Consider the following 21450-nt stretch of genomic DNA (forward strand, 5'->3'; position numbering starts at 1 on the left):
AGTTTTGGGAGTAGCTTGCCCCCACCTTCCAGCATCACAACACAAACATGAAGGTGGCCATACTGGTCCAGAAGTGCGTGATTTAGCTCTCTGAAAGCTGGCTACCCTAGACTGCTAACCAATTCAGCATTGGAAAGTCAACTGTAGGTAAAGTAATCGTGGTAGAATCTGAGGCAATCAGGCATGTGATCTACCCAAAGGTGTTGGGCATAAACAATGTCCCTGAAGTAATTGCTAGTTTTGAGAGAATGGGGTTTCCAAAATGTGCCAGGGCCATTAATGGGACTCATGTGCTCATAGTTTGTCCTCCTCAAGGAGCACTTGAGTACATAAACTGCAAAGGAGACTATTCTATTATTATGCAAGACCTTGTGAACCACAAAGGCCAACTTATGGATGCCAACGGGACTGCACAGGAAAAATTCATGATGCTGGGGTTTTCCAATGAAGTGGGGGGGGGAGGGGGAGGAAGGGAGGAGGTATGTGGATTGCCATGCATTGTAGTTATGAATAAAATGAGTACTTACAACCTAGCTAGGACTGTGGATCTACAGGATGACTTGATATAGAGAAATGTATTGAGAAATAGTGTTTGCATGCACCTTCCCAGTTGTCGCTTATAATGTGTTTACCTTTATTGTTTGAAACACATTATATGATGTAATCGCAATAAAATAAAAAACGTTTTTGAACACATATTAGAAAAGCACAATATGAAGTCATTGCCAGGCAGGCCAGCTGCCATTAGCACACCAAAACAAAACCTTTAACAAAAACAAAGTGCACAAATAGCGCAAACAGTTCCAAACAATAACCCCCCCCCACTGTTGTGTGTCCCTTGCCCCCCACCCCAATTCTTCTGTCCCTTCTTCTGGCACTGCCACAGGGGGGTGGGGCTGTTCACAGGAGTGGATGTCTGCTGGGGGGAAGGAGCCTACATGGGGGTGTAGGACTACATGGGGTAGATTTGCCCTGTCCAGCTGCTAAGTCCCAATTGTATGGGCAATCATGGAATGGTCCAAAGTATTTCTGGTCTACAGCACATGAAACCTTGCAGGGGGCTCTCCTTACACACTGAAACTCCGTCCTCTTTCTCTGCAGCCTGTCTGTGCCTTTCCACTTGCCGTGAGTCTTTCTCCCTCTGATACTACACCAGCTTATTGGCCCTGTCCAGAATGTCCTCCATAAGTTCATCACAGAAAGGCTTCCACTTGGACTGGTCTGTGAGAGTTCTGCATTCCAGGGTCCTATTGGAGTGGGCCCGCACTGCTGAAGTGGAAGAACCTGCAGAGGTCAAAGGACCATCAGAGTTTGAAGAGCTTAAAAAGCAAACATCAAACAGTGTATTATTGTTTCAGTGCTTCACAACAGGTACAGTCAACAGTCATAGGTCACCAGGACCAGATGTTATTCACCCAAGAGTTCTGAAGGAACTCAAATATGAAAGTGCAGAACTACTAACTGTGGTAGGTAACCTATCACTTAAATCAGCTTCTATATCAGATGACTGGAGGATAGCTAATGTGACTCCAATCTTTAAAAAAGGGTCCAGAGGTTTCAAAGGCAATCCTGGCAATTACAGGCCAGTAAGCCTAATTTCAGTACTAGGCAAATTGGTTGAAACTATAGTAAAGAACAGAAATACCAGACAAAATAAATGAACACAATTTCTTGGGGAAGAGACAACATGGCTTTTGTAAAGGGACATCGTGCCTCACCAATCTATTAGAATTCTTTGAGGGGGTCAACAAGTATGTGGACAAGGGTGAGTTAGTGGATATAGTGTATTTGGACTTTTCCACAATCTTGTGGGACAGGATCTTTTGTCCTTTCTATCCCAAGACTTGCCAGTTGAGTCATAAGAACATAAGATAAGAATGGCCATATGGGGTCAGAACAATGGTCCGTCTAGCCCAGTATTCTGTCTTCTGAAGGTGGCCAATGCCAAATGCTTCAGAGGGAATGAACAGAACAGGGCAATTATTGAGTGGTCCACCCACTGACATCCAGTCCCAGCTCCTCCTGACAGTTAGAGGCTTAGGGACACCCAGAACATGGGGTTCAATCCCTGACTATCTTGGCTAGTAGTCATTAATGGACCTATCCTCCATGAATTTATCTAATTCTTTTTTTAAACTCAGTTAGACTTTCCCAACATTCCCTGACAATGAGTTCCACAGGTTGACTGCATCATGTGAAGTAGTATTTAATTTTATTTGTTTTAAACCTGCTATTAATTTCATTGTATGACCCCCAGTTCTTGTGTTATGTGAAGGGATAAATAACACTATAACCAACAATAAGTCCCAGAAAACCCTGCCAAGTACATATATTAAGGTTAGTGTGAATAAAGCACAACATAATTAACTTACCTTTTTGTTTTGTTTTTATTTTTTAGTAAAACTCTCAGTTGGGCTGAGAACTGCCAAGAATGATAGCCTATTTTACTTTAATTTAAATGAGTGATCAATGTTATAATGCTAATCTGCCTATTTGTTTCCATTGTATAATATATAGTTCAGAAGTAGCCAAACTTACTGACCCTCCGAGCTGCATACAATAACCTTCAGAAGTTCCAGAGCTGCAAGACATTCACAAGCGGCGCCTGCTGGAGCGTGGAGCTTCTGCCCTGATACCTCCCTGCAGGGCTAAAGCCCTTAGATTCCCATCCCTGCAGTGCAGAAGCCCCTAGTTCCACTACCCCACCCTAGGGCAGAAGCCCCGAGTGTCCCCACCCAGTCTGGTAGGTGGAGAAGGGGAGGGGGGAGTGCAGGGGGGGGGGCTCTGCGAACCGCTCTTTAACTGTGAAAGAGCCAGATGCAGCTCACCAGCCAGTATGGCCATGCCCGATATGGTTGAATTGCTGTTTCTGCTATACATTTACATGATACTGTACCAGATTTGACCACTAGTGGGTGCTAATGTATTATGTTTTTAAAAGTTACAGTACCATTTTTTTTTTAAAGTCATTTCTATAGTGTTCTTCAAAGTAGCTTTTTATAAAAAAAAAAAAATCCAGGAAATTATCAAGTTGTGGGTTTTGAAGTTTGAAATGCCTCTGGATTCAGACTTTATACACCACTTTATACTCCTTTTTCAATTCTGTTCTATTGTATAAATGTTCTTATATGGCCCTCCTCACTGTAGTATCTGCGCACCTTCCAGTAATGCATTAAGCAACATGACTAACATCAGTTACATGTTTGTTCCCTCATCCACTCCCCATGGAGAGTGTGCGCAGAGGAGGGTTTTGTTTTGGAATATTTTTTGCACACATACAGAGTTTATGTTAGAGAAGGCAGGTCAAAGAAATGCTCCTTGCACTTATAGAGCAGATCGATGATGGTAAGCTTTGTGATGACCCTTAGTTCTTGGAAGAGTTCATTCTATTGTCTCAGAGCAGTACCAAAGAAAGTTCTGTCTGTCGCACAAACAACCTTTACCCTTATTATAGAAAGCTCCTTCGTGCCACAGGTGCAAAGTTGTTGACCGTGGTCTTCATCCTGGAGTTTAAAATCAATCTTTTAGATTCCCTGGGCCCAGGCCGTCAAGCTTTGAAGTTAAGGACTGAGTCCTTGAACTTGACTAGCTATTCTATTGGCAGCCAGTGCAAGGAGTGGAAGACAAGTCTGATGTAGTTGCAGTAGCCAGTAGCTGAAGAGATGCACTGCAGGATTCTGTGCTAGATGGAGTTTCCTAAGTACTGAAGGCTTCATGCCCAGGTATATTGCATTGGTGTAGTCCAACCAAGAGGTGATGAAGGTATGAGTAACTGAGGCTAGGTGTCCTACACACAGCCCTGGTAAATCACAGTCTGCTGGAAACTCATACTAGACTACTGTGTTGGGTTCCAGTCCACTGGACCCATGTGCTTTAAGTCTCCCTTGATCAGAGTAGGCTCCAGCACTGTCTTTGGCATCTCCAGCACATTCACAGGGCACAGGCTGTCCAGCTGGCACGACACAGTTCAACTGCCATAGACTGTCAGGACCAGTGTTGACCCTCTCAGACTTTCCTGTAGCTTAAGCACACCTTTTCCCAGAACTCCAACCATAGGGACACTCTGGATTTGCAGTTTAACTCTTCAGGGGCACGATAGTAAAAGCAAACAGACACAGATAGATTTTGCACAGAAATCTAACACAGCATTGCTCTTTACTTAGAGAGCCTGGGAGAAACACAGAACTAGGCAAAAAATAAATACCCCATAGGCATTTACCTGACTGATTTTCCTCACCACTCTGGAGAGTTCTCTGAACTTAGGGCAGAGTCCTCTGTAGAGTCTAGATTCCCTCTCCTGAACTTGGTTTATTTTCTGAATCATGGAGTCTGTCTGTCTCTCTCTGCTCCAGACCAGCTAGTTTCTTTTTCCCCAGCTGGTCCTGCAGTCAAAATAAGCCCTTTCCCCCACTACAAAAGCATGCTCATGTCCTGCCCAAAGTTTTCTGTGTGTATCTGGGAGTCTTCCCTGATCCACCAGGCCTCTGTAGTTTAAAGTCTAGCAGCAGCTCCTTGGTTTCTTTATTCTTTTGCCACTCCCCAGGACCCTTCCCTGCAGACAATCTTGGTTGAACTAGTTTCCTGAGGCTTCAGCCATCCCATTGTCCTAAGGTGTTTCCACCTGAATAGGTGGCCATTGAGGGTTAAAAACTGACAGTTGTAGCTGGTCTGTGAGGGACATACTACAGTCCCTGTCAATTCATGGCTGTCTTACTACACACTAAGCCCTGGTCTACACTGGGGCAGGGGAGTGGGATCGACTTAAGTTATGCAACTTCAGCTATGTGAACAACGTAGCTGAAGTTGACGTACTTATATCGACTTACCGTAGTATCTTCACTGCGTTGAGTTGACTGCTGCTGCTCCCCCGTTGACTCTGCCTGTGCCTCTCGCGGCGGTGCAGTACAGGAGTTGACGGGAGAGTGCTCGGGGGTCGATTTATCACGTCTAGACTAGACACAATAAATCAATCCGCGCTGGATCGATCGCTGCCCGCCAATCCGGCGAGTAGTGAAGACATATCCTAAGGCTTTCCAGGCAGCAATTTCATAACATCAACCTGAATTATATAAGTTGTACATAGATTCCCCAAGTTATAACACCAGGTCATCGTTCAAGATGGGCAGGAGTCTCCTAGCCACCCAGGGATGGTAGAAAGCAACATCTTTGAATAATTCTATGTAAGAGCTTAGCGACAGTGAGGAATCCAGGAAGCACTCCTAAGCCATGGACCGAATAGAACAATTGTGGATGTGTCCCTTCAACCAAAGGAGACTGCACTATGGTTGAGAACTCTTCAAAATGCTTTCCTCTGCCCACCAGCATCACTCTGTTAGGTATGGGTTGTACATAAGTGACAGTCTATAAAAAAAATTATATATTTAAGATGTACCATGGAATCTAAACCACATTTGGCCTTAAGCCTTGAAAGATTATTTCCAACAGCACTGTGACCTAGTATCATGCTGGAGTATTTCTTCAGTGTCAATTCAAGAGAGGAGTGCCACATAAATCAACACACACCTCTTCCTACTGTACTCTGGCTTCCCTTAGAAGTCTTCCATCCAAGTACTCATTACTTCCACTGCTGCTTAATTTGCTAGAAACGACAATCACAGCGATGGGGAATTTTCTGAAAAGAAAGTTATTTGCCGCACTTGTGGCAAGAAAATGTTTCCACTCTGGTATGGATATTCTTTATATACATCCAAACAACCACTATATACTGCAAAGTTCATTTTTTATTTCCTTATTCCACAAACTAATGAGCATATCACCTGCCATCTACATCTTGATTAAAACAGGTTCACCAAAAAAAGAAACAGGCATTCTTTCATTCTCTAAAGCACATCTATGAACACAGCACAAGTTCTAATATTGATACATAAAAGCTTTTTCTGGTGCAGCATCATTACAATTTCTCCATTAGTTCCTTTTTAAAATGATTACACCTTAGATATTTATATATGCTTCTATTAAACTTTGCATAATCTACCATACAGTATGTCACTTTTAGAAGCCATTTAATAAACTAAATTAAAAAGTCCCCATAAATTTAGGTTATATACAGCTGTAACTGTCAAGTTCTAAATTATTTACAATCTCTCTAAACTGCAGGTTCCCAATTCACAAAAGGATTAGTGCATTCCATGATTTCTCTTTAGATTGATTTTATGCAGGGATTAACCTGTGCTTACAATGCTCAGCAATAGTTATTAGTAAGTTAGCATGTTGATGACAGAAACATTTAGTAAAATCAGGGGTGGAGGAGTGCCTTAGGCTAGAAAAGGAATTAATATATGTTTTCATCTTGCTTTTGTGTTGCACTCTGTTGACTTTAGGAACAGCAGCAGTTGGAAAAAAATAAAACTTAAGAGCAGCACAAAATAGAGCAGACTTCTCAGCCATTTCACCTTTCACATAAGCATTCCTTTAACATTCCAGTTCTCACTCTCTCTCTCCATGTTTAAATTGAAAGACTGTCACTCACGGTAAAATCTATTTCTGGAATTGTTAGAACACAGGAATTTACCAGACTATATCCAGTAAAGGATGCATTTATTTCTGAAGCTTTTGTGCATGTGGTGTGGTTGTCCAAAAGAGCCTTGTCAGGCCATCCCTTAGGCTCTGCTCATCAGGAAATGAGCAGATTTTGCATATTTGAGTGAAGACTGAGCAGATTCTACTGGTCTGTGGTTGATAAGTGCGTGCAGGTGTTGTGGTAGCCAAGGGACTGGCACAAAGATGAACAAATAGGGAACATGTCAATTTATTCTGTTTTATATACTCAACGGAGGATGGAAAGGGAAGTTCTGTGAATCAGGTCCCAAAATTTTCTTTAAAATTAGGTAGATTAGTACATTCCAGGTAACAAAAAATTACAGTGAACATTCAATATCTGGAATGCATACAATATACAAGTACCATTATATTACATTTATGAAGTTGTTCAGGACAGTAATTTTTTTTCCAGAATAAGCATAAAAAAGTTACAAGCTGGTTCACAACAACTTTAGGTACAATGTTATTAAAATACACTGATGTTAGTCATAAAAATATTTTACTATTTACATGTACACTGTATAAACCTTAACAATAAGAATATGCCCATTTTAGGAAGTCTTAAATGAATATCTAGGCAGATTGGCCCATGTTAGGTGCAGTACTACCTGTTTTGGTCTTCACAACCTGAAACTACTGGATACATGGTACTGTAACTCATTCTTCACTAGAATGTTTACACTTTCTACTCCGTATTCAAGCATTTCATTAAAAAGAGCTAGTTTTATTTCCACTGTGTTTTATTTTCTTAAATCCTACTCCAAGTAATTCAGGGCACTCTGCTTTTTCTTGTGCAATTTGGTTGCATTTCCTAATAAGGCTGTAATTCATTTCATCAGTGATCACACTATCTTGCTTGTAGTCAGGATGGTTTGCAATAAACTCCCTCATCCATCGAGCAACCGTCATTAATTCTCCTGAAAGGAGAAAAACGTAAATAAAAATCATATTATAGACATGTATACATTGTATTTAGCATCTACTTTATTTAGTATATTACATACCTGCAAGTATTTCTAATTACATACACACTGTATAGTCACGAGCACCACATATGCTTCATAGTAAAATCTGGCCACATTAAAAATAAAAATAAAAAAATCATGAACTCACTATAGACGCATATTGAAGGACATACACCAAGCACACTCCCGACACAGACACTAAAAGTCACACTTATCTAGAACAATCTATATCCTAGAAGTTTTACTTTCAAAGTTTCAGAAGTAAAATGTCAAGATACATTTATGAGCTTGCAAGCTCATTAGTATGACACCAGAATTATGCAGCACTACCCCACAGACCCAAGTGTTGGTAAGGATTTGTGATTCAACAGGTGCAGAAAGATAACAGATTAATAATATTCAAAGTTGCTATGGTAGATTAAGTCCCCCTTTACATTAGAAATTATCTAAAAGATTTGTTTAAATGTCATACAATTGGGGGGGGGGGAATCAGGAAATTCACAGTCAAGTTTCTTTGCATCCAACATATAAGCATTAGTCATACCAGAGGCTCTCTTTTTAATTAACTTCAGGTAGTTCAGAATGGTGCATCTTGTGTCCACATCCACTTCCATGTTTTCGAGGTAAGAGTTTAGAATTGGGATTAAGCCAGGAAAGACACCATCCTGCAAGAAATAACACACGACCAGTATAAACTCACTTGATGTAATTTGTGAATAAGGAAAACAGTTCAGTGTTCCAAATAGAAACTACCCCACACCTTTCCATTGATGATTGTGTCTATGCTCATCAAGGTGTACTCTTCTGCATCTGTCTCTTTCCCATTCTGTGCTGGGCCACATCCATCTACAACAGCATTTCCACCTTATCAAAGAAGAAGGGGGAAAAGCAAAACAATTAACTTTCTGCATCTCTTGAACTGGTCCTTAGCAAGTAATCTGAAAGCAGTAAGTGCAGTACCTTTACAAATATCTTTTCTGAAATAAAACATTCCCTGCCGAACAGCATCTCGTTTCTGGGCTACCTTCATATTTTCATCAACCTAGTAAGGGAAAAATCGCAAAGCTTATTTATCAGATGCTAGAAAATGGGCGCTTTACCTACCGGAGTGTTTTGGTCTTGGAAGTTCGGATTTCTAGATATATTTCTTGTTAATTTCACTGCACTAGAGCCAGTTAAGTCCTACCTACAGACAGCAAGTTTTATTTCATTTTTCAAAGATTAGCATTCTGCACAGAACCACAGAGCTCCCTCATTCATGAAAGTATAGTTAACTGGTCAGTAAGTGGCATCAATAGAATGGCACTGGCATGAACAACTTGAAATTTTAGATACAAGCTGTGTCAGCTGTAAACTGAAACAGAGGAACATGTGTCTTGTCAGGCAAGCTTCTTTTGATATTTAGGTGTAATTAAATGAGTACAGCTGGAATAAGAGGTTATGATTTGTTTTTCTAAAATTGGCATTTCCTGTTTCATATTCTTCAGCTGCTGGGGCTGGAGCAGTGGCTCCGACTGTTAGTCAACTCTCCCCCCGGGTATTTTTAGTAAAAGTCAGGGACCGATCATGGACTTCTGTGAATTTTTGTTTATTGCCTGCAACTTGTCCATGACTTTTACTAAAAATACCTGTGACAAAATCTTAACTTTATGTATAAACCAACTAAAATTTTGGTAGTCCACTTTCAAGCAGCTAACATTAGTGTAGCCTCTGGAAAAAGGAAGAGGATTCGCTACATTCAGTTTGTCTTCTCCTCTCTCAATGTGATGCAAAAAACTTTCAGCAAAATTAAAAGTGATATTTAAAAAAATATATATTTTGGACAGTTGGAGAAAAATCTTTTGCCCTCTTACTTATTATATCTTTTACTAATCAGTTTGTGTATGTTCTGAAGGGTGTCTCATGGCTGTTTTGAAAGATTAAAAGCATTCTAGGTGGCTGAAGTATAATCCCACATGACCCAAAAGTAGAGATCAGTTCAAGATTAGCCTCATAACATCCTTGTTCTTACAAGTAACAAAGACAAGTTATGAAGGTCCAGTAATTCTCTGTTGTGATGTCTGCCAAATTTCTCAGATCTAGGTTCACTACGTCTAGGTTCACACTGTGCATGATCTGTTTTGTAGTCATAACTGGCTTTCATTAACTAATTAATGTTCTTGCCCATGATTTATTAGGCACTTCATGTTTTCAGTGGTGCTTTATATATTGCTGGCTTGCATAGTACTTGTTAGTTTCTCTCTGAATAAAACTGCATACCCATGCTATTGGGTAATTTTAAATTCCAATGTTTGATGCAAGATTTCTTTCTGCTCATTTGCGAAAACTGTATCCCCGATTCCACAAAGAGAAAGAGTTTCTCCTTTCAAGTCTGAAGTGAAGACTTTAAAAAGAGAACATTTCACTTAAAAAAAATAAAGTGGTAAAATATTAATACAAGCAATAAAATGCTAATATACATTAGGCAGGGCTGGTAGCTCCGCCTCTTATTAAGGTTGCCCAACACTTCCTATTATAAGGCCCACTATTTTTGAGTCTCTTATAATTTTAGCAAACTGTTTAGACTGAAATTTTCCATGCTGGTGTCTGCCTCAGGATACTTTCTTTCTTTTTTTTTTTTTGGGGTGGGGTGGGGTGGAGGGGGGAAGCGAAGATTCAGCACTTTTGACCGCTTGGCCCTGAAACCTGTCTTTAAGGGCTTATGTGTGTGATACAGATCACTTATCCTTGATCACGGTATATGCAAGGCTTCAATTTTGGGAGGTTTATTAATATCATTTTCAGGGTTTGTTTTTTAGCATTTTTTTTTAGTTTTATGTAGATGTCAAAAAATCAGGGGCAAGGGGTTTTAGGGCTCTCTCTTTCTATATATTATACTGTAACAAGTACTTTCTCTGTACTTCTTTAACATAGTACTGTTTCAAGTAACACAACATTAAAGAGCACTAGGGAATCTTGAGTGCAACAGCAGGGTCACATGGACCAAATCGTGCGCTTTAGAAATCACACCGCCGTAGTCTGCATTACTGCTCTGTGTAGACAAACTTAGATATAAATAACAATTACTGGTGTCTATTGGATAAACAAACATTTATTTTTTCTTTTACCATTGTAGATGTTTTACTGGTGTTTATTTGTTAAAGATGAAAAGAAGCAGCCCTAGATATACACAAACAAACCAGAGTTGCTAAGAGAAGGGAGTTTTTGTTGATGGGCCTCAGCTCTGGGATGAGCTTTTCTCTTGGACCTAATTAGTTCCAAGTCTACTGACTTTTGGAGCACATTGCAAGATGCATGTATATATTTGGGCTGCTGCAGAGTTTGGCCTGTAGGAAAAGTCAGCTTTGTAGGGGAGAGGGGAGTTTGGCACCCTGGGGACAATCTAATTTTGTTTTTGTAATTTACAGCAGAGGTGCCTAAAGCCTTGGAGATGCCCCATTTTTATATAATATTAATTAAAACTATTCATATCCCTGTTAATATTGTACAGGGTATTAATGGTGCATCTGATCTTAGGAAAGACAACCACATTTTCATAGGAAAATGAATTTGTATTTATATATGCAAACAACTCACTTGAAGATGTTTTTGTTTTGATTTTTCACCTAATCCATCTATATAGTATGTGGAGTTAAACTGTATTAATCTATATTTCACCGTCAGCCCGCCCGCCCCCCCCCCCCCCACACACACACACAGATTTGATCTAGATGAAGAGGGATTTAGTGATGCAGAAATACTGTCCTTACACTTTCACTGGGAAACACTAGATTTTCTAACCAGTTTACAGAAGTAAAAATTAAATGTACAGCATCTCTCTTACCTTGGACAAAGGAATGAGAAAATCCAGTTTATATGACAGAATCACTCTGGTTAGCAATACCACAAACACAACATATGCAGAGTTTTCAAAGTCTGTTAACTGAACCTAGACATGAACAAAATTAAAGTGAGTTTAGTGGAATAGGATTGATAAAAAATAAATAGCTGCATAGCAAGTTTACACAATTTTTCAAACAGGTGTTTGCAAAATGGCATACACACTACTGCATGCCCAGAGTTGGGGTCTGGATGCTCAAATTCCTAATTGAGAGTCCAAGTCAGGTATATGCCAAAATACACATGCATGTCTGTAAACTGAACCCTCTAATACAAAACCAAAACCACAGTCCTGCACTTAAAAGGATGGCTAATCATGCAAAGAGTCTGAACCCACAGGTTATTAAAATGAAACGTCTTAAAGTTTTTAAAGTGTTAATCTAGAGAACTAAGTGACAAGACACCCATAAAATACAAGCACACATGAAACAGAAGGGAATGCACCAAGATCTGTTTAGTACTGACAGAAGCACAGGAGAAGCAAGGCCACCAGAAACTCAATACAACATTACAGCCTTGTTTACAGTTGCTTTAATATATAGGTCTGACTTTTTCCCCTCTCCCTTACTCTCATTAGTGTTCTTTACTTTGCTAATGCAAATTCCCCTGCTAGTTTCAGTCCAATATTTATTGTGCATATTTGCTTAAATGCTGTTGTCCATTTCACTTCAGAAAACTAGCAATTCAGAGGGGACAAATCACACCGTAAATAATAAGGTTTTGATACTAGATAGTAGAATGCCTCGTACTTTTCCATTTGTAATGGGATATGCTATTAAGCATATTTACTCCTTACCTCCATGGGCCTAAATTCTACTCTCCATCCAATATCTGAATTCGGAGGAGGTGGTTTAAATCTCATTGTCTGCCAGTTTGTGGACTGAATATTCTGCAAGTCACAAGTAAAATATTCTGTTACAGACAAGCACATTTCCATAATGCATATATGTAAAACCAAAACTGGATTATCTTCTGTCTTTCAACCAAGAGACATTCAAAATGACCAAGAAACACCTAAAGAGGCTTGACCTATTTAAAGGTGGAATGAAGAATCATCACTCTAATGACATTATGCCACACTGCCCACGAAATTCAATTTTTGGACTACAGCTGAATAAGGCTGAGAGTCTGTCACAGAGGTCACAGCTTTCTGGGACCACCATAACTTCTGAAGTGGCTGGCATGGCTGACCCCCAGGGCCGCCCGAAGAACCGGCCATAGCACCAGCTGCTGGGGCGGCCCCAGGGCCAGCCGCACCAGCCACTGCTGGGGTGGCCCTGGTCAACTGGCCCAAGGGGCTGCCAGAGCAGCAGCAGTCCTGGTGGCGGCCCCTGAGGCCATCAGAGCAGTGGTCCCTGGAGGCCTTGGAGCAGAGGGTGGCTAGGGGCAGTCAGCCCCCACTGCTGGAGTAGGAGCCAGCTGTCGCCTCCCGGGGCCCCCAGAGCAGCAGCGCCCCTCCCCCCGCCCCGGGGCAGCTAAGCTTTAGTTAGAGGTATTTATAGAAAAGTCATGGACAGATCGTGGGCCGTGAAGTTTTGTTTATTGCCTGTGACCTGTCCATAATTTTTTACTAAAAATACCCATGACTAAGCCTTACATGAGACATTATGTACACAGATTTAGTAGACCTTTTATAACCAGTTAAAACATAACAAAACTAAAGATCCACACTTACATTACTAGAATAGATTACGACTCTATTGCTCAACTATTTATACAAGATACGATTTTTATCTAATATACTACATAACATGTAGTTGCTGTACATGGCATAATAAAATGAGAGAGCACCTGATATAAAGCTATTTTATGAAAGACCACATATGGCATGGACAGTTTTCCTTACCTAGTTAACTACTGTTTCTGCCTTTATAGTCTCTAATTTTTTCCTTGCTTATTTTCACTGCAATTACTAGTGCTGGTCTGTGTTTCACTGGGTTTAAAGTGAGAGCTATTATTTGTCTTGAATGAGGAATTAAACAAGTTCATAGAAATAGGTGTTTGTGTCAGTGCAATATCAGAAATTGCATGTTGTAAAGAACTATTTGGAACATTTGAAACTAGCTACTTTTGTTCCTAGTTCCTGCCTATGCCGCTAATTTTTGCCAACATTCTTAGCTACGAAATACTCAGCACTACATGATTAAGCAGTAAAATAGTGAGTATGCAATTATAACCATACAGTCATTAAATTGGTATGAAACAAGATACAACCTCAAAATGATCAGATTCATTTGCATCATCTAGATGTATTTTCTCTTCAAACAAAGTCAACGGGTCTCGAATAAATAAGTGTGCAATATGTTGTGCCAAAAGATGATCAATGCCTGTAAACAAAAGTTCAAAGATCAAATTCACCAACAGACACCAGAGATAGTAAAGTAGGCCTTATTAAATGCCACGATGACTCAAGAGCCAGGAAACACCGTACTGCTCGAGGCTACCTCAACCAAGCATAGCCTAAGGTTAAGTAAAAGTGATCACCACAAAAATACATAAGATGATTAAAAAGAATAGGAAGATATACTATTTTCTGATGATTGGTATAGCTGCCATTCTTCCTCCGCTTTCTCTCTTTCACCTCAGTCTCCTGTTGACTTTGACAGTTTTGCTCGATCCAGAAGGACAAAGTATTAATGCCTCTTAAGAAGTCAGCTACCTGGAAGTTGAGATACATTTCCCATTGCAGACCAATGGCATTACCTATAGGCCAGACTACCACATGCTTAATGAGTGCACATCTCCACTAAGAGTGCATAGTCAATGCAAAAGTATGGTAGATTTAAAAAAAAAAAAAAAAAGCTAAAGAAAACTACAAGCATAAGACTAAACTGACTCACAATGAGTGAAAACACTTACCTTCCTTTACTAGGTGCTCGTAGATTTCTTTATCTATTGTCAAATCAATGTCATTGTATTTTTCACCACATTCAGATAGATAACTGTCTATGGAATCATATCTGGATTTACTGATTCTATAATGGTTGTTCTTCAGTGGCTATATAATTTAAAAATAGAATATTTTAAGAGCTTGTAAACAATGTTGCCTTACTAATTACACTATTCTTGGAGAACTGTTAAACAGAAGTTGCTTTTAAACAATCTAAATTAAAGTTATTAAAATAAATTCATAGGTCTTCAAAAATAAGGAAAATCATAGTGGGCAGGTACGTTGAAAAGTTCCATTAAACAAGAATCTTATGCAGTTTAAGTACATTTAGCAGTTTAAAGGGTATATAATTAACAAGCTTAATGAAAAGTAATTGTCAGTAAAAACCCAACTTTGTTCCCGCATTTATGAATTTGAATAAAAGTCACTTCACTATATTGACTACCCTATCCTAACAGTTTAAAAGGAATTCACCTGGATAACATGGCACATTTCAAAATGGGTGGCTTGCCAAAAAAGTATACTGGGACATCATGGTTATATTAGTATTGATGTAAACCAATATACTTGTCAGAATACTGAACAGAATTTTCTACTGGAACATTTTTATAAGTTCAGTTTTTTTTTTTAAATTATAATTCTCTAGATGGTCTCTGCTGTCCGTTCTCTGTAAAAGAAGTTCTATACGTTCAAGTTGGTCCTGCCTCAATGCAGGGGGCTGGACTTGACTTCTCAAGCCCTACATTTCTATGATTCTAAGTTCTGGTGACCATATGCTTTAGCATTGCGGTAGTGGTTTACAGTCTTATCAGAGACCACCTACAGAAGTACACATCATGTAATACAGGGCTACCATATACACACAGTTTTTTAAACAAATCACCTTTTGGGTTGAGGCAAAGAAAGGGAAGCGGCAGCACCAAATGAAGAACTTCTCAGGAAATTGTGAATGAGTGAAAGTGGAGTTTAAAAGGAATTCTATACTCAACTATAACGTTTGCTACTGTGGATGCTATAACAATAATTAGGGTGAAAGTTACACCTTCAGAATCATGTGCCACAAAGACTACAATCTCTCTCCACTAAGTACTCAGGGATATTCAAAGAATATTTGAACTCATATAACTAAAATAACCAGAAAATTGTTTAACTTTTACTCTTTAAACTAGTATTCACTTGCCTCCAATCCTCTCTCCTCTCGTGTTCGGTCATCTACTGATGCAGATATTACTCCCCAGCGACAATCAATATCCGACACGTAGCCTCTGTAGAATGGAGCTGCCGCACTTAATGCCATCTAAAATAAAACCAAGTCACACATGAGAACACGGGACAAAACAAATGACCACCACCAACACAATGTAAAAAACGGTTACTCACCTTCTTGTAATTGTTGTTCTTCGAGAGGTGTTCTTCAGATACATTCCAATCAGGTGTGCGCGCGCCGCATGCATGGTCGTCACAAAGTTTTTCCCTTAGCAGCTCCTGTAGGGTCGGCTCGGGAGCACCCTGGAGTGGCACCTTCATGGTGCTGGATATAGGACCCTGCCGACACGACCCCCCTTCAGTTCCTTCTTGCCAGCTACTCTGACAGAGGGGAAGGAGGGTGGGGTATTGAAATGGACATGAACAACACATCTCGAAGAACACTTACGAGAAGGTGAGTAACCATTTTTTCTTCTTCGAGTGCTTGTTCACATCGATTCTAATCAGGTGACTCCCAAGCTCTCCCCCAGAGGTGGAGTCGGAGTTAAGGAACCCCTGATCAGAGAACTGCTCTGCCGAAAGCTACATCCTCTCTGGCATGCTGGGTGATAGCATAGTGAGTGGTAAACGTATGCACAGAAGACCAGGTTGCCACTCTGCAGATCTCCTGGAAGGGCACCTGGGCCAGGAAGGTGGCTGATGAGGCTTGTGCTCTTGTGGAGTGGGTTGTAATAGCTGGGGCTGGGACATTAGCCAGCTCGTAGCAGGTACGGATGCAGTCCGTGATCCAGGAAGAAATGCGTTGTGAAGAGACTGGAAGCCCTTTCATCCGGTCTGCCACCGCCAAAAACAGTTGCCTCGATTTCCTGAAAAGCATTGTGCGTTCAATATAGAATGCTAGCACGCGCCGGACATCCAGTGATTGAAGCCTCTGCGCCTGCGCACTAGCATGAGGCTTGGGATAGAAGACTGGCAGAAAGTTGTCTTGGCCAATGTGCAACTGAGACACCACCTTGGGCAGGAATGCTGGGTGAGGCCTGAGTTGTACTTTGTCCTTATGGAAGGCCATGTAGTGCTTTTAGCTTGGACACCCTCCTGGCTGACGTGATGGCAACCAGAAATGCCTGAAGTGGAGTTGCGCGCTGCTGCTCACAACAGCACGAGAACCTTTTCCACTTGGCTAGGTAAGTGGCCTGGGTGGAAGGTTTCCTGCTACCAAGCAGCACCTTCCCCACCGATTCCGAGCACTGGCACTCTCTTGGGTTTAACCATGAAGCTTCCAAGCCATGAGATGAAGGGACTGGAGGTCTGAGTGAAGGAGGTGACGGCGACCATGGTCCTGTGTGATCAGATTGGGGTAGAGTGGCAGTGCGATCGGGGTGTCCACTGACAGCTCCAGAAGCGTGGTGTACCAATGTTGCCATGGCCATGCTGGGGCCAGCAGAATTCCCTTTGCTTTGTCTCTGCGGATCTTGAGCAGCACCTTGTGGACGAGTGGAGCCGGCGGGAAGGCATACATGAGCTGGCCTCCCCAGGGTAGAACGCATCTGAGGTGGAGCCCGGACTGTGTTTTTGGAAAGAGCAGAACATTGGACGCTTCCTGTTGCTCCTGGTTGACCTGGGGAAACCCCCACCTTTGGAAGATGGAATGTATGACGTCTGAATGGATGGACCACTTGTGGTTGTGAAACAACTTGCTATGGTGGTCTGCAAGCTCGTTCTGAACTCCTGGGAGATAGGACGCCTTCAGGTGAATGGAGTGGGCTATACAAAATTCCCAAAGCTGGAGAGCTTTCCGACAGAGATGGGAGGAGCGGGCTTCGCCCTGCTTATGTAAAACATGGTGGTGGTATTGTCGGTCATCACCGCTACGCACTGGCCCTGCATTCTGGACTGGAAGGTCTGGCAAGCTAGTCACACAGCTCTGAGCTCCTTGATATTGATGTGGAGTGAGAGCTCAGTCTGCGACCACAGACCCTGTGTCTGGAGATCTCCTAGGTGAGCCCCCATACCCAGAGCTGACATGTCTGTTACTAGGGTCATGGAGCGTTGAGGGGTGTTGAAGGGGATTCCTTCGCGGACCATGCAAGGGTCTAGCCACCAACGGAGGGATTCTAGAACTCGCTCCGGCACTGTCACTACCGAGTCCAAGTTGTCTTGTCCTGGGTGATAGGTTGACGCGAGCCACGCCTGGAGTGGTCTGAGCCTCAGTCTGGCATGCCTGACCACGTAGGTGCAGGCTGCCATGTAGCCAAGGAGACTCAGGCATCCCCTTGCAGTTGTGGTGGGGTATCACCTGAGAGTCTGGATGTCTGAGATAGCTTGGAATCGGGACTCCGGCAGGATTGCTCTCGCCTGTACTGAGTCCAGCACCGCCCCAACGAATTCTATTCTTTGGGTCGGTGACAGCATCGACTTGTTCATGTTGAAGAGTCCTAGTCTGTCGAAGGTGGCTCTGACTAACCGGACTTGAGACTCCACCTGCCCCCTGGAGCATCCTCGCAGCAGCCAGTCAGTGAGCTAGGAATACACCTGCACCTGTGACCACTGACATGCACTTGGTGAACACTCAGGGAACCGTGATAGACCAAATGGGAGCACCGTGAACTGATAGTGTTTGTGGTCAACCACAAACCACAGGAAATGTCTGAGAGCTGGACGAATGGCAATATGAAAGTACACATCTTTCATGTTGAGAGCGGCGTACCAGTCTCCCTGGCCCTTTAGCTTCTGAGGAACATCCTCCACTGCCCCTATGGCGAAGAGCGATTGCACCTCCTGGATAAGGAGTTGCTCATGAGAAGGATCCCTGAAGAGGGACGGGGAAGGGGGGTAGGAGGGAGGGAAGGAGCAAAACTGGAGAGAATATCCCACTGCTACCATGCAAAGCACCCAGCGGTCTAATGTTATTTGTGACCAAGCACGGTAGAAGTGTGACAGACGATTCATGAAGCACGGGGAAGGATCTGACATCACGGCAGGTACGCCATCCTCAGGAGTCCCTTCAAAACTGTTGTTTGGAGCCCAACGATGGCTTGGTTGGGCCGTGTCCCTGCCCTGAAGGCGGGTGTGAAGGCTTGAGCCTGTTATTTCTACCCCTACAGCAGTAGAAGCCTTGGGTGGGGCTGGTACTGCCTCTGCTGCTGAGGTTTGAAATGCTTGCACTGGGTAGCCGGCATGTTCATCCCCAGCGACTTCATAGTTGCCCTAGAGTCTTTCAGGCTGTGCCACTTTGAGTCGGTCTGGTCCAAGAACAGCCCTGCGGCCTCGAAGGGAAGGTCCTGCAAGGTCTGTTGGACTTCCAGACATAATCCGGACAATTGGAACCAGGAAGTTCTTCTCATTACCACCCCGGAGGAGAGAGTACGGGCAGCTGAATTAGCCGTGTGAAGGGAGGCCTGTAGGGAGGTCCTCGCTACTGCCTTTCCCTCCTCAACTATGGCGGAAAATTCTGCCCTTGACTCCGCCAGAAGCAACTCCTTATACTTGGACATAGAAGTCCAAGAATTAAAGTTGTACCTGCTGAGGATAGCCTGCTGGTTGGCTATCCTAAGCTGGAGGCCCCCTGCGGCATAGATCTTCCTGCCGAAGAGGTCCATGTGTTTAGCCTCCTTAGACTTGGAGGCCAGTGCCTGTTGCCCCTGACTCTCCTTTTCGTTTACCGCCGAGACCACCAGGGAGCAAGGGCGTGGGTGCGAGAAGAGGTACTCATAGCCCTTGGAAGGGACAAAGTACTTCCTCTCTACGCACCTGGCAGTGGGTGGAGTGGAGACTGGAGTCTGCCACAAGGTGGTGTTAGTGTTTTGGATGGTCTTTATCAGCGGTAGCGCCACCCAGGAAGGACCTTCTGGGGCCAAAATGTCTACCATAGGGTCCTCAGTCTCGACCACTTCCTCCGCTTGCAGGCCCATGTTGTGGGCAATGCGATGGAGCAGGTCTTGGTGTGCCCTGTGGTCAATAGGCGGGAGCCCTGAAGCTGATGCCCCTGCTACTGCCTCATCGGGCGAGGAAGATGAGGTGGCAAGTGGTGGTACAGGGTTCTCCTTGCCCTCGAGCTGCCTGGGTTGCTCCTGGACTGTACCAGGCTCCACTACTGGCTCAGTTGGGGCAGCTGTCTCGTGGACTAGTGGCAAGTCCTGAGATGGTTCCGATCCCACCTCTGCAGTCTGAGGGGGTGGCTTGGAGAGGGCAGCTTCAGCTCCCCGAGGGGCAGGTCTATCTCTAGGTGACTGGGAATGGTGGCAATCCAAGGTCACAGACCTAGAGCCTCTGGACACGGTACCCTGGGCCTGATGGTTAGCCCAGGAGGTCCAAAAGGACCATTGAAAGGGAGGATGCCACTATGGCTGCCAGGCCGCATGCGCATCCCTTCAGCATCTGTCCAACTCGTTGACTGCGCCTCGAATAATACGAGTCTGCGTCAGACTCTAAAGAGCCCGAGGGTGCTGAGTGGAAGAGGCAGGGGACCAGTGCCACAACGATCTCATCGAGAATTGGCGCCAATGGTCTGATGATGGGGACCGGTGCCGGCGATCACCTGCTGGGCTCTGGTGCCACTTGTTGCTGCCAGTCCTGCAAAGGTGTTGTGGACCGGTGCCAATCCATCCTTGGGGAGATACATCGCCATGTTCCTGGTGCCGGGCGTGTTCCCGCTGAACTCTGTGCCGGGGAGTGATGTTGCGGTGACCGGGATTGGGAACAGTGCCGGATGCGGTGCCGGTCCAGTGACTGGGAATGCCGCATCATGGCGGGCTTGCCTCTGGATGGTACTGATCTTGATGGTACCGGAGGCTTGTCCCTAATAACTGGAGGCTGAGCCGCAGTTGTCTGTAGGAGATCTCTTGCTGCTTCAAATGTGTTTGGGGTGGACAGTGGTTCTAACATCTCCACCTGGCACTGCCCTGCTGGAGAGTCGCTATGTGCCGGACTCGACGGTGCCTTCTGGGGCGCCGGAGTCGATGGCACCGACTCTTGCTGTCTGGGAGCTGGGTCCTTTCTCGGGTGCAGCAAAGTGTCCCCTGGCAGTCCCGCAGCTCTCTGAGGAGAGCGCCCTCTCTGTCGTTTTATGCCACCTGCAGGGCACTGGGGAAGTAGAGTGATGCCAGGCTGCTGCTCCCTGTTGTGGTGCCGGGGATCGCTGGTGCTGAGGGCCTCTCGCACTAGAGTCCTTCCTCAGCCCACAGTTGTGAACCGATGCCAGAGCGCTCCGCACCAAAGTGCTTGGGCCCAAGCCCTGGCGGTCTGAAGCCGCTGGATGAAGTGAGGATTCCATGAGCAGCTGCTTCAAACGGAAACTCCACTCCTTGTGTGTCCTAGGTTTAAAAACTCTGCAGATTTTGCAGCGCTCAGTCTGATGCGCCTCCCCCAGACACCTCAGGCAAGTGTAATGGGGGTCACTATTTGGCATGAGCTTGTGGCATGAGCTGCAAGACTTAAAGCCTTGGGCTCACAGCATGCCCTGGAGCCCAAGAAGGCATGAGGGGATAGGGAAGATCCCACTCACAAACACCTATACTAACTATAACTATACTAACAACTAACAACTACAAAACTAGAAAACAAGAAGAACTAGACTAGGTAACTGTGCTAAGGGAGCACTTGCAAAGCAAGGGAGTCGCAGTTCCAACAGCTGCCCCGGACAGTAAGAAGGAACTGAAGGGGGGTTAGGTCGACAGGGTCATATATTGAGCGCCATGAAGGCGCCACTCCAGGGGGCTCCCCAGCCGACCCAACGAGAGCTGCTAAGTGAAAAAAACTTTCCAATGACCATGCACGCGGCGCACGCGCACCTGATTGGAATCAACGTGAACAAGCACTCAAAGAAGAACTGTACAGAAAGTTTACTTTTGAGCACCTGTATACACACGCCTATAAAAAATGTATTATGTACTCAGAGCCCAAACTATTATTGGGGGCAGAAGTGGGAGTGATTTTTTTGTTCACCCCCAT

At 43.8% G+C, this 21450-nt stretch overlaps 1 protein-coding gene across 4 annotated transcripts in view; it reads right to left on the reverse strand.

Annotated features, from left to right (window-relative positions):
* Positions 1–5723: 5723 nt before the first annotated feature.
* The window catches only part of GCLC (glutamate-cysteine ligase catalytic subunit), a 52169-nt gene continuing 36442 nt past the window's right edge, over positions 5724–21450 (reverse strand). For 2 of the 4 annotated variants that reach the window (XM_005300215.5, XM_042848805.2), the window contains exons 8-16: positions 15476–15592; positions 14265–14403; positions 13620–13732; positions 12202–12294; positions 11350–11454; positions 8487–8568; positions 8287–8390; positions 8071–8191; positions 5724–7478 (exon numbers count right to left, since the gene is read on the reverse strand). In XM_005300215.5, coding sequence (XP_005300272.2) covers positions 7270–7478; positions 8071–8191; positions 8287–8390; positions 8487–8568; positions 11350–11454; positions 12202–12294; positions 13620–13732; positions 14265–14403; positions 15476–15592 — 1083 coding nt within the window. In that variant the 3' untranslated portion in view covers positions 5724–7269. The remainder of the gene's footprint in view (positions 7479–8070; positions 8192–8286; positions 8391–8486; positions 8569–11349; positions 11455–12201; positions 12295–13619; positions 13733–14264; positions 14404–15475; positions 15593–21450) is intronic. The other 2 variants (XM_042848806.2, XM_065587793.1) reach the window with 1 other exon arrangement.

Source organism: Chrysemys picta, chromosome 3 (genome assembly GCF_011386835.1).
Source record: "Chrysemys picta bellii isolate R12L10 chromosome 3, ASM1138683v2, whole genome shotgun sequence".
Taxonomy (NCBI): domain Eukaryota; kingdom Metazoa; phylum Chordata; order Testudines; family Emydidae; genus Chrysemys; species Chrysemys picta.